General features: G+C 34.3%; 1 protein-coding gene across 3 annotated transcripts in view; it reads right to left on the bottom strand.

Moving 5' to 3' along the window:
• Positions 1-12,801, bottom strand: part of LOC145266527 (centrosomal protein of 104 kDa-like) — a 122,384-nt gene that overhangs the window by 108,681 nt on the left and 902 nt on the right. For all 3 annotated transcript variants that reach the window (XM_080122284.1, XM_080122281.1, XM_080122283.1), the window contains exon 2: positions 4,394-4,718. In XM_080122284.1, coding sequence (XP_079978410.1) covers positions 4,394-4,506 — 113 coding nt within the window. In that variant the 5' untranslated portion in view covers positions 4,507-4,718. The remainder of the gene's footprint in view (positions 1-4,393; positions 4,719-12,801) is intronic.

The following is a 12,801-nucleotide window of genomic DNA, read 5'->3' as shown; positions in this document are numbered from 1 at the left end:
TTTTTCACCCCTCCCAAATGGGGTGTGTATTCTGAAAGCAGTTCTTAACTTGTGGAGGTAAGCGGTGTTTATTCTGAAACCCATTTTTATCATTTTTAAAGAGTATTCAGACATGTAGCAAGCCTTTAATCAGTTTTTGAGCGAAAATTTGGCTGCCAAGAGGTCAAAGTTGAAAGAGTTGACCTTTGCAAACTCTACCAATTCGTTGCGTCTATATCGTTAGAGCGAAATTTGTTGCGTCTATATCGTTAGAGCGAAAATAATAACATTAGGTTAAGGCTCTAGTTAGGGTTAGGTTAGGGTTATGTAAGGACTAGTTTATGGTTACGTTGAGGCTATAATTAGGGTTACTTTATGATTAAGTTAGGGTTATGTAAGGGCTAGTTTATGGTTAGGTTGAGGCTATAGTTAAGATTAATTTATGAATAGGTTTGGGTTAGATTAGGGCTAATTTATGGTTAGGTTAAGGCTATAATTAGAGTTACTTTATAGTTGGGTTAGAGTTATATAAGGGTTAGTTTATGGTTAGGTTAAGGCTATAGTTAAGGTTAATTTATGAATAGGTTAGGGTTAGATTAGGGCTAATTTATGGTTAGGTTAAGGCTATAGTAAGGGTTAGTTTTTGGTAAGGTTAGAGTTATCTTAGTGCTAGTTTATGGTTAGGTTGGGGCTATAGTAATGGTTTGTTTATGGATTGGTTAGGGTTAGGTTAGGACTAGTTTATGGTTAGATTGAAGCTACAGGTAGGGTTAGATTTAGTTTTTTGGTACTTCTGTATCGTAAGAGCGAATTCGAAAATGTAAATATTGAATTTCAAGTAAAACAAATGGTATTTTCCTAATCATTTTGTCGGAAATAGTAACATATTCAAAAATTATGAAAAAGATAAGGTAGAAATCAATTATTAACGAAAACAGTTTTTGATAATCATTATATGAGGATCAAATGTGCCCACCATTTTGAATTGCGTTTGCGTCGCGTTACGTCACGTGACCTAAACGGCAGAACTTAATTATCTTCTGTATCAACTCTTCTCTTTTTTAATTCGTGAAAAATCGCTTGATTTTGCTCGATTTCAAAGATTTCTTTTTTCATAATTGCTTTTCTATCTGATAGTTTTTCATAATTGTTAGATATGTTACTGTTGGCTACATGAAAATTACGTAGGTGTCATTTGTTTTATTTGAAATTCAATATTTCGATTTAAAAATTTCGCTCTTACGATATGGAAGCACCGTTTTTTTTTATTTTCACCTTCAGTTTCGTCGATATCTTCCGGCTGCTAACGTAAACAGCCTGAAGATGCCGAATGAAAACGTTTTTAACATCAGAACATTGCGATGCCGTCAAACACGAGGAACGAAAAACAAAAAACAAAAAACAAAAAACAAACAAACAAAAAACCAAAAAACCAAACAAACAATATTTAAAGAGAATAAGAATAAATAAATAAATAAATAAAAACAAACAATATTTAAAGAGAAATAAGAACACACACACACACACACACACACACACACACACACACACACACACAAAACAGTCGAATGAAGAAAATATAAAACAACTGTTAATTTTTTTTATTTGTTTTTGACTAGAAAGTTCAGATTTGTTTAATTATTTTTTTGTTGTTGAGAGAAACTGTTTTTTTTTTTTAATGGTTTAGATTTTGAACCAGACGTATTAGGTTATGGTTAGGTTAGAGTTATCGTTATGGTTAGGTTAAAGTTAGGTTAGGGCTAGTTTATGGTAAGGTTAGAGTTAAGTTAGGGTTAGTTTATGGTAAGATTGGGATTAGATTAAAGTTAGTCTATGGTTAGGTTAGAGTTAAATAAGAGCTATAGTTAGGGTTTGTTTATAGCTAATGATTTATGGTTAAATAAGGGCTATAGTTAGGGTTTATTCAAGACTACAGTTCGGGTTAGTTTATAATTAGGTGAGAGTTAGGTTAGGGCTAGTTTATGGTAAGGTTGGGCTATAGTTAGGGTGAGTTTATGGTTAGGTTAAGGCTATAGTTAAGGTTAGTTTCTGGCAAGGTTAAGGTTAGGTTAGGGCTAGTTTATGATTAGGTTGGGATTACAGTTAGGGATAGATTATGGTAAAGTTAGGGCTATAGGTAGGGTTATTGTTATGGTTAGGGTTAGTTTATGGTAAGGTTTAAGTTAGGTTAGGGCTAATTTATAATTAGGTTGGGGAATAGTTAGGGTTAGCTTATGGTCAGGTTAAGAGTATAGTTAGGATTATTTTATGGTTAGGTTAAGGCTATAGTTAGGGTTAGTTTATGGTTAGGTTAGGGTTATGATAAAGATTAGTTTATGGTAAGGTTAAAGTTATTTTTTTTTAAGTTACGGTTATGTAAGGATTAGTATGAGATAAAAGTTAGGATTAGATTTAAAACACATAGTGGTTTACATTTTTTAAGAATTTTTGTTTAAAGTTAAGATAAGAAAAAAAAACAAATTTTTTTTTTTTGGGGGGGGGGGAGGGTTTAAGTTTAGGGATGAAGTTGGAGCAAAAAATACAAAAAGTTTTTTGTGCAGTTTTTCATCCGTCGAGAGACTGAATCATCCGTGCTAAAAACACTGAAAATCATTATCGCTTTTTTAATCACTTGTCTTATTAATGAATTTTGAAATTATCGCTTTTTTAATCACTTGTCTTGTTAATGAATTTTGAAATTATCGCTATTTTAATCACTTGTCTTAATAATGAATTTTAATTTTATTCACTTTTTTAATCACTTGTCTTTAAACTGAATTTTAAAATTATTGGTTTTTTAATCACTTGTCTTATTAATGAATTTTGAAATTATCGCTTTTTTAATCACTTGTCTTAATAATGAATTTTGAAATTATCGCTTTTTTAATCACTTGTCTTAATAATGAATTTTGAAATTATCACTTTTTTAATCACTTTTTAAAAAATTAAATTTTGAAATTTACTCAGTTTGCAATTACAATCTATCGTCTGCTGCAATCTGCTTGGCTAAAATTGTCGACATCTTCTGGCTGCTTATGCATTAAATGCTGACAATAAATTGGTTTCAGCATGGGCCACAAACTGATTGTGTTATTATTTCAAGCCTAGCAAGACAAGAACCATTTTTATGTGTTAGTGCACTTATTGATCCCTACTATTTTTTAAATAGTATTTTCAAGTTTAATTAAAGTTTTATGATATCTGTTTTTGTTAAATTGTATGGTTAAAGTACAGAATAGGTACAAAACACCCTCCCCCTCGCCATGTTAAGAATGGCTTTCTAAATAATAGCGTTATTATTTCAACATGGATTAAAAATGCATTAGTACCCATTTTCATTTATTTATTACAAACTAGCTAAGATACCTGAACTTTGTGCAAGTCTTTGCAAAGCGGGTACTCGAACGTACAGCAAAGTCCCGACCTTAGCATTTTACTTTGACATTAGAAATTGCGTGCGGCATCATCATGTCAGGTTTGGTCATGATCAGTTCAGTGGTGTGGGCTGTAGGAGAGTATATATACATAGGCTATGACGTTGACCTTTACCTTGGAAAATAGTGTGTACCATCCATTGGTGGGGGACCATCATCATGCTAAGTTTGGTAGTGATCGGTTCAGTGGTGTGGGCTGTAGGAGAGTTGTACACACACAAACACTACTACTTTATATATATATAGATGAAATAAAAACAATAGCAATAGAAATGTAAATAATAAATGTATTTTGGTGCTTGTGCAGAATAGTTGATTTTGAAACAAACGCATTTCAGGTGAAAACATTACATATTTATGTGTCATGTCGAAATTAGTATAAATTCCAAAAATTACGAAAAATGATCCAGTAAAAGATGTGCTAGCTCTATTTTTCAGAAAAAATCATAGACACTAGTGGCTGGAGATTTGTAAATACTTTTGTAATGGCGGATTTCAAAATTTTGAAATCCGTCATTGAAAAAATAAAAAAAATCTTCGATCACTAGTCTCTATGATTTTTTCCTGAAAAATAGATGTAGTACATCTAAAGATAATTTTTCATAATTTTTGGAATCTATACTAATTTCGACATGACAAGTAAGTACGTAATAATATTTTTACCTGATGTACGTTTTGTTAAATGAGTATAAACACTGTATTTATGATAAACTGACTTATCTCCCTTGGCTTTCCTTGAAATAAGCCATTGAAAAAATGAAAAATCTTTGACTTACTAGTCTCTACGATTTAAATGAAAAATCTTTGACTTACTAGTCTCTACGATTTTTTCCTGCACATCTGTAGGATAATTTTTCATAATTTTTGGAATTTATACTAATTTTGACATGACAGGTAAGTACGTAATGACTTTTTTCCCTGAAATACGACTGTTTCAAAATTCACCATTCCGCACAAGCACTTTATTAAGTATCCGTTACCTGCTGGACTGCCATCCTTTTGTAAGAGGTCCATGGTGGTTTAATTCGGTTGCTCTGTAGTTGATGTCTTGGCCTGAGACGTGAGCCACTCGGAAAGATATTTTGCTTGGCATTCTGCTGCTGTTGTTGCTGATATAAGCATTATGACATCAGTTGAGGGCTGCCATCAGTGATCCGTGACTTGGCTCGACCCCTCCCCGGGACACGTGTAGCGCAATTGAACAGTCGCGCTTCATCTGACTCTGGGAGAATTCAAGGAGCTTTCGAATCGTCCAAGAGAAACATTTTGTGGATATAATCCCGGAAAAGTGAACCTCTGTTTAATCTGTGAAAAGATATACAACAATAACGATATTAATGCCATATTGATCAGGGCTTCTTTTCTTTGATCTTCTTCAGGTCATCGTGACCTCCCACCCCCAAATTTCACGCACTCATTTAGTTTTACACAAGTTACGCATGCGTACATCTCTATATATATAACCAAGCTACTATCTTTTTACCAACATATGATTTTCCCCGCTTTCTATCTGTGCCTAAATGTAAACGCAGATTCCGTGAACAAAGCTTCTTTCTTAGTACTGCACGCCCTTGAAACACTGTTCTGCTGACATGCTTCCCAGCTAAATACAACATGGTAGCTTTCAAATCTAATGCAATTAAGTCGTCCTGATAAATAATAAAATTCTACCCAATTTACACCTATTAACAATCACCTTACATTCATTAACCCTTATCCTCGAATGGCCTTCGAGCCTTGATGTGGCGACCCCCAAGTAACCCCACCAAATGCTCTGATCCCCACTTGGCTCCAATTGAAAAGAATGGCTCTTCTCTTGAGGAAACAGCCTGCTTCGACAACTCTCTGAGGCCGATCTTCACTCCTGACCGTAAATGGAAGACTTACGTCAAATCTGTTGCCAAGGTTGCTGGTAAAATACGTCATAAAATGAAGTACTGTTGCCACATCTGGGGAAAAGTTGCCCAGACCACTCTTTCTTGCCTTGACAGAGTTCATCACCAGCTTCATAACCTAATATGGAATGCTTCAAACTGTTTTTGGACCATCTTGAATGAATTAAGCATCAGTTTTTGAGTGGCACAAGAGATTCAAGGAAGGCAGATAGTCTGGATGATGAGAGGTACTGGAGGAGTAAGGCAGTCAAAACACCAGAGTTGATTGTTTTGGAGATCCGCTCATTATGCAACAGCGCTTTATTATACTGCAAAAAATGCTACTTCCAAAATAAGTACAAAAGCGAATCTCCACATATGATATCCTGGTAAAAACCGTATGAAGAATCTCATGAGGAGTTATGTCTACTGACCGGCGATTAGCAAGGGCATAAAAGTAATGATTAATTCATGCAGAGGATGCACCTAGGCGGCCAAAGCACCAGCTACCACTTTAAAACCCTGGATGAGCATTACTACCTTATCGTGGTAGACAATTACTCCATGTGGCCGGAGGTCCTAAGATGCAAAATGCCGACAACATTTGTAGCAATCGGCTTCGTACGTGCAGTTTACAAGATCTGGATTATCAGACTGCATTTTGGACCATCTTGCATGAATCGAGCATCAGTTTTTGTGTGGCATAAGAGATTAAAAGAAAGGCAGACAGTTTGTGAGGGATGATGAAAGGCGTGGAAGGAGTAAGGAAGCCAGAACACCAGATTTGATTGGCCAAATAAAGAATTTCATGGATAAGGATCGTCGTGTGCCTATATGGAACAATACGTGCACAGTTTGATGTCAGCGTGGGAGCTGTACACAATTATTAGCAAGGGACTGATGATGCAGATGATTTGCGTGGTTTGTTCTAGGGGGTGCTCAGAGAAAGAAAGACGTTGTTATAGGCATCAAAATGTCTCAAGGGTGCTCAGAGAAGATCACAGACTATTTGACCAAGATGGGCATCAAGACGGTTCCTCGCCTTCCCTATAGTCAAGACCTTGCTCTTTGTGATTTTTGGTTATTCCCTAAGCTCAGGGAAAACCATTCTAGGCTGCCATTATGACACAATTGAGGAAATATAAAAGGCCGTGACGAAAGCTATTGACACATTCACACAAGCGGACTTCCATGGGGCCTTCCAGAAATTGTTGGAATGGTACAAGTGCATTGCAGCCGGAGGAGATTACTTTGAGGAGAACTAGAGTTTCAGTAAAAGTGCCCATACAAAAAAGTCTAGAATCTTATTGAAGGCACCTCGTATATGAAAAATATAACAATATATCTTTATTGTCGGTGATGATTATGGATGGTTGGTTGCTAGGAGGGAGTTGCATGCACAGGAAATTGACATGTTGATTTTTCTTGGGCCCAAATCGACAACCAATATCCTTTTTTGGTTTGTATTATATAACCATTTCTGACCACCTAAAACGTCCTCTCAAGGTGATATTGTCAGTGTAGCTTTTTATTCGTGCTGTGTATTAGCTGCGCCCAGTGGTTCCAAAATGTGGTGTCCAGTTTATATAACTGTTAAATCTATTTTTGTCACCGGTCAAGTAAAGCTCAACACAGCAGATCTATAAAATTGTTTTTATTTCACACCGACAATAAGATTTGGATTTGAAGTTATTATTAGTGTTTTGACATCTCTGAGGGTGCGTGTGGTGGGTGTGGATGTTGGCGTTGAAGAAATGTTCCAAGCTTGCTCTCTCTCTGACCAACTGCTCCGCTTTCTCTTTTTAACGATTTATATAAACATTCTTTTCCCATTTGAATTTTTAGTATTTCCCATTGTCTATTATTTAATATTTCCTTTGACCGATATCCTCTCACATATTTCTGAGTCAAATTATGTATTCAAATATTCCAATGGTGAAAAGTCCCGCATTCTACACATAGAATGCACCTGTGTGTGTGCAAGCCATCAAATGCTTCTCTTCTGGCATTATCCAACATTCAGCCATTGTCGTTTCACTGGATTGAACTGACTTTTATCACACCTGTGTAACTTTTTGCCGAAAATGACTTTTCACATATACTTTTAAGTTCTTTTTGAAAATTGATCAAGTTTGTTTCTTCTTCACAGAAGTGTTTGTGTCAAGTTCATAATTTTTATTCAAATGACTATTTGATACATTTCATAATTATTTTATTTTCTTAAACTTGGCTAGGTGTACGCTTTTGTCAAAATGATATCTCATTAGACTTAGCGTAGGTGTTAAACAAGATGTCAGGTTCATTTTTTTTTTTATTCAAATGGCTATTTGGTACATTTGATAATTATTTTGTTGTTTCTTACGGCTGTCACCATGTTTTAAAATAATTTCTCGGTATGCAAGAACCAGATATCAAACAGGAGGGAAAAGCTCGGAAACCACTGATGAAGTGTTTTAGGCATTGTCAATATATATATATATATATATATATATATATATATATAAAGATATATATGTATATATGAACACACACACAGACGTATATATATACATATATATATATATATATATATAAAGATATATATGTATATATAAACACACACACAGACATATATATATATATATATATATATATATATATATATATATATATATATATATATATATAGGTCAACAGATTGTCCTAAGTGGACTCTTCTCTATCTCTTTGTATAAAAATGACAGACGTTAAGCACTTGACTCGAAACATAAAACTGATAACAGAAATTTTATCCAGATAAGAAATAATACTGATAATCACATTTAACACTCTTTTTAAGTTGAACCGACTTCTTGAATATTGACGATGCCTTCCTTGCTGACTTTGAATGCTTAACTGGTCGTGAGGAATGTGAGCAGCTGTCAGAATATATTAATAACTAGCAGGGAAACCTGACGTTGCCCGGGATTGAATGATGATCAACAATTGTTTCACACTCCAATATTCTTATTGTCATCGGAATCGGTGAAATCAGTGCTAGTTGCACTTATTGATCCGCGCTATTTTTTAAAATAGTATTTTCAAATTTAAAGTTTTATTATATCTGGTTTTATTAAATTGTAAGGTTAAACCACAGAATAGATACAAAAACACCCTCCCTATATTAAGAATGGCTTTCTAAATAATAACGTTATTATTCCAGCACAGATCAATAAGTGAACTAGTACCGTAAAATCGCCCACTTTTCAATCAAATCGATTGATTGCCTGCTCTAGTTGGTAACCCATCATGATGCACTGAGAGGAAGCTCCACACGCCTCCCCGCAGGGACTTAATTCAAAATAAATTGTAATCTACATTGCACTGTAGAGAACCTACTGCTGACTTTATAAAATTATTTTACATACTAGCGGAGGGTGGAGTAGGGTGCGCCCAGCTTTGCCCGGTCGTAAAATACGTTTAAATATGATATTTTAATTGGTCCAGATTCCGTATATATTATTGTAGAGCCGTGATTTCAAAAGTAAAAAACCAAAGTATTGAAATTGAGTGCCATTAGCTAGAATCGAAAGAAACAACTACAAAACTGTAGGCTGCAAAGCTGGTGACGTTACCACTGTACCAACGTGACGTGCTCATAGGAGCTGATTAAAAATAAACTATGATGAATGTACAAAATGTATACCGATTTTCTTTTTCAATTTTGACCCAATTTTGACGCCTTTTTAATCTATTTTAACCGGCTGAAGATGCATAAAAAGCAGTCCATAAAAAATCCAATCATTTGAAGCCCCTAGCGCTGCTCTACGACTTTTCCAAAATTCGTACAAGAACTGTCTGCAAGGACCAGTGGCGCAGTGCGCAGTGGTTAGAATACTTGGAAAAATCAATTGTAAAAGTGATATTCTCCTGAAGGTTGAAGGTGTGTGCGACCACCAAATACAATTGCGAATTACTTAGAACCTCTATCCAGTCATGACTGACGGAACGAGAGCATGCTACCCCCTTCCGTGAAATAAATAAACGGTTCCGTTTGAAATTCTGTTCAAATTCCCGCATTCAACAGACATATTACCGAGTTCGACAAAATATACATGAAGAAGGTCGGAGGTTACATCGACTGAAACGTTTCGAAAATGATACTCAAAACAGTAGTTCGATGAATCCAAATAATACAGACATTTTTATTCATGTCAGAAAAAGAAAATGACGGTTGTAATTTATTTCTAAATGCTAATTATTTTATAAAACCTGAATTTCTTTTAGACACTTGCATATTACTATTTTTGGGGCCATTTTTTGTTTTGTTTTTTAAAGAACTCCTTGAAGGGGAGATAATTAAAAAAGACCGTATAAAAAAAAAAAAGACGTCAATCCTTACTTGCAAGAAAGGCCGAAAGAAAAAAACATATAAAAAAAACGGAAAACAGTCCTTGTTTAGAATTCAGTCCTTTTAACAAAATGTTCAGTCTTTCTTTGACAAAATATTTTTTATTTTATTTTCCGAAAGGACAAACAAAAAGTTTCTTTGACCTAAAATGGGAGAAAGAAATAATTTCCTTTGTGAAGGCTCATGTGCCTTTTAATTCAAAGGGGAGAGAAGACCATAAAGCCGCTTTGGTAGGCTTTATGTGTACAAATGCGGGGTAAATTCTTGACTTATCGAAGATTTCCTTTCTGAAGGAAACTTCGGTTGAAAAATCTTTCAAAGAGGGGATTTCCTTTCTAGGGGCGATATTCTGCTCGTCTCGTCGGCGAAATTAAATTTTGTTCTTCTTAGAAAAGAACTCCTCAACACACGGTAGTTTCCTTCGTTAGTCCTTTGAGAATAATAATTTACCAGTTGTAAGACTCGATTGTCTTTTAATAACCGGTATTAATCTTCCAGTCGTAAGACTTTGTTGTCTTATAATGACTGAGAATAAAATAACGTTAATAGTTTAGTACTAACCAATGCAGTTCTAATTAAACGTCTTTCTCCAAAGGAGGAGAGAAAAAACCGTAAAATTTAACGTCAAGAATCCCTTTTGACGGAGCCGAATAGCGTCCTTCTTGGCCGGCTAGATTCGAACTGACGAAAACGAGCAAAAAGCCCTTTCCTCCTCCTCCTCCTCCCCTCAAAGGGGAGGAGGAGGAGGAGGAAAGGGCTTACAAAGAGGAGGAAAGGGCTTTTTGCTCGTTTTCGTCAGTTCGAATCTAGCCGGCCAAGAAGGACGCTATTCGGCTGGAAGGAGAGGAGGGGAGCTGGCTGCTACAAAGCGAACTATACCGATGCTGATGATGATGGAAGTGACCTGTCGGTCAAGGAATGCGTTCCTTGACCCAAATGCGGAGATGTTGAATGGGTATAAATAAAAAAATAAATAAAAATCATTTCTATATTAAAAATTTCAACAGAATCAAGTGTTAACTCCAGGAGCGATTAACCCCTTGATATCTTAAAACTTACTGAAGTTAAATAAAAAAAAAAAAAGAAGGGGATTGACATGTTGATTTTTTTGGGCCCAAATCGACAACCAAACAACGATATCCTTTTTGGTTGGTATGACTATTCAAAACTATTTATAAATTTTAAAAGTCATACATTTTCATAAAAGACAATTTTCATTAATTTCAGAATTTCCTTAGTTTATTTTAATTCGATTAATGTTCAGATAATTAATGTTTGGTTTTGTGTTATTGTATTTGTTTTGTTTTTAACTAAAACTTATGTGAGACTTCGACATTTTCGAATAAGGGGTCGTTTTGAATTGTCTTGCCCTCAAACGAGTTCTTTAAAAAAATGAAAAAAAAAAAAAAAAAAAAAAAAAAAAAATAACCCCCCAAAAACAAACAAAAACAAACAAAAGCAAAAACAATAAAAAAAAAAGTAAAGGAAAAAACAAAGGTAAATTTTTACTTGGTTACCACCTTAACATTTTCCTTTTAAAATGACGACGGTATAAGGTTTTCGGGTATGCTGAAAATGAATATCGTATTTAAATTTTCCGCAAGTAAGTACTTTTCCGTATATCAAGCAATGTCATGTTATTGCTGGTGGCCATATAAACGCAACCCCGAGAAACTACGTGCGAGCACACGCGTATCAAGATGGACAGCAGCAATAACATAAGAAATGGCATTCTTAATATTTAAAAACTACTTATTTGCGGAAATTTAAATGCGATATTCGTTTTCAGCATACACGAAGCCCTTTAAAAGCCGTCATTTTAAAGGAAAATGTTAAGGTGGGAACCAGGTAAAAATTTACCAAAAAGAAAAAAAAAAAATGACACCAACAAACAGAAAAAAGTAATTCAACGAATGTTCAGATAATTAACTTATGCGTGAGTGTGTTAATTTAGTGTTTGTACTGCTTTTGACAAAAACTTATGAGAAACTGTAACTTTTTTGAAAACATTTTTGCAAAACTTTAAGAACATGAATTCTTTCCCCCGTTTCCAAAATGGAAACAAAATATTAAGTGCTAATTTAGAATTGAGCCTATTTAAAAAAAAAGAAAGAAATAAGTTGCAAAAAAAAAAAAAAAAAAAAATCTTTATGATGTACGTACCCCTCACAGAACGAAGATGTCATTCCAAAAATCACGCAAATTTATCAATTCAATTCTTAACGATTTTAATAGTAAATTGTATTAATTACAAGGCTGATTTTGGTATCGATAATTCGAATTGAGTTGTATCGGCGTTATTTATAAAACATCGGATCAAAACATGATAAATTATAAAAATTAGATTTTCTTACTTAAAAATTATGAATAAATTAAAATAATGGTTTATATATATATATATATATATATATATATATATATATATATATATATATATATATTAATTTTATTTATACACACATTAATGGCTACATATGTGCATACATGTTTCTGTAATAACCCACGTTGGGGGATTACGTCTTCAGGCCAAGGATTACCGTCGAAAGTCTTGGCCTGAAGACGTAATCCCCCAACGTGGGTGATTATAGAAACATGTATGCACATATGTAGCCATTAATGTTTGTATAAATAGAATTAATAGACCTGCTCTGTTCACTCATTGAGCACTATTTTGGTAGACACATGTTGTTTCATTGGATGTACTTCTAGGAAACTAAACTCTACTGGCTATATATATATATATATATATATATATATATATATATATATATATATACTAGCGGGGGGAGCGCCCGTCTTTGCACGGGCGTAAAAGCTCGTGACGTTACCACTGTGCGAATGTGACACGCAAATTAACTGATTAAAAATTAAAAATTAAATATAAACTAAGATGAATTTACAAAATGTGTAACGATTTTTTCAATGCCCACTCATTTTTGACCCCTTAAAACTTAATCTTAACCGGTTAAAGACCCATAAAAGAACGGTCCGTAAAAAATCGAATAATTTGAGGCGACTCTTAGTTTCGGGTGAGAGAGAGAGAGAGTTTGAAAAAATGGAGACATAGCCTTTTCTATATTGGGGGGGGGCGTTTTCCCGGTCATAATATACGCTTAAATATTATATTTTATTTTGTCCAGATTTC

The sequence above is a fragment of the Euprymna scolopes genome, chromosome 41 (genome assembly GCF_053919585.1).
Source record: "Euprymna scolopes isolate OS-2025 chromosome 41, ASM5391958v1, whole genome shotgun sequence".
NCBI lineage: Eukaryota > Metazoa > Mollusca > Cephalopoda > Sepiida > Sepiolidae > Euprymna > Euprymna scolopes.
The sequence above is the reverse complement of the archived record's forward strand: the minus strand, read 5'-3'. Positions and strand labels throughout refer to the sequence as shown.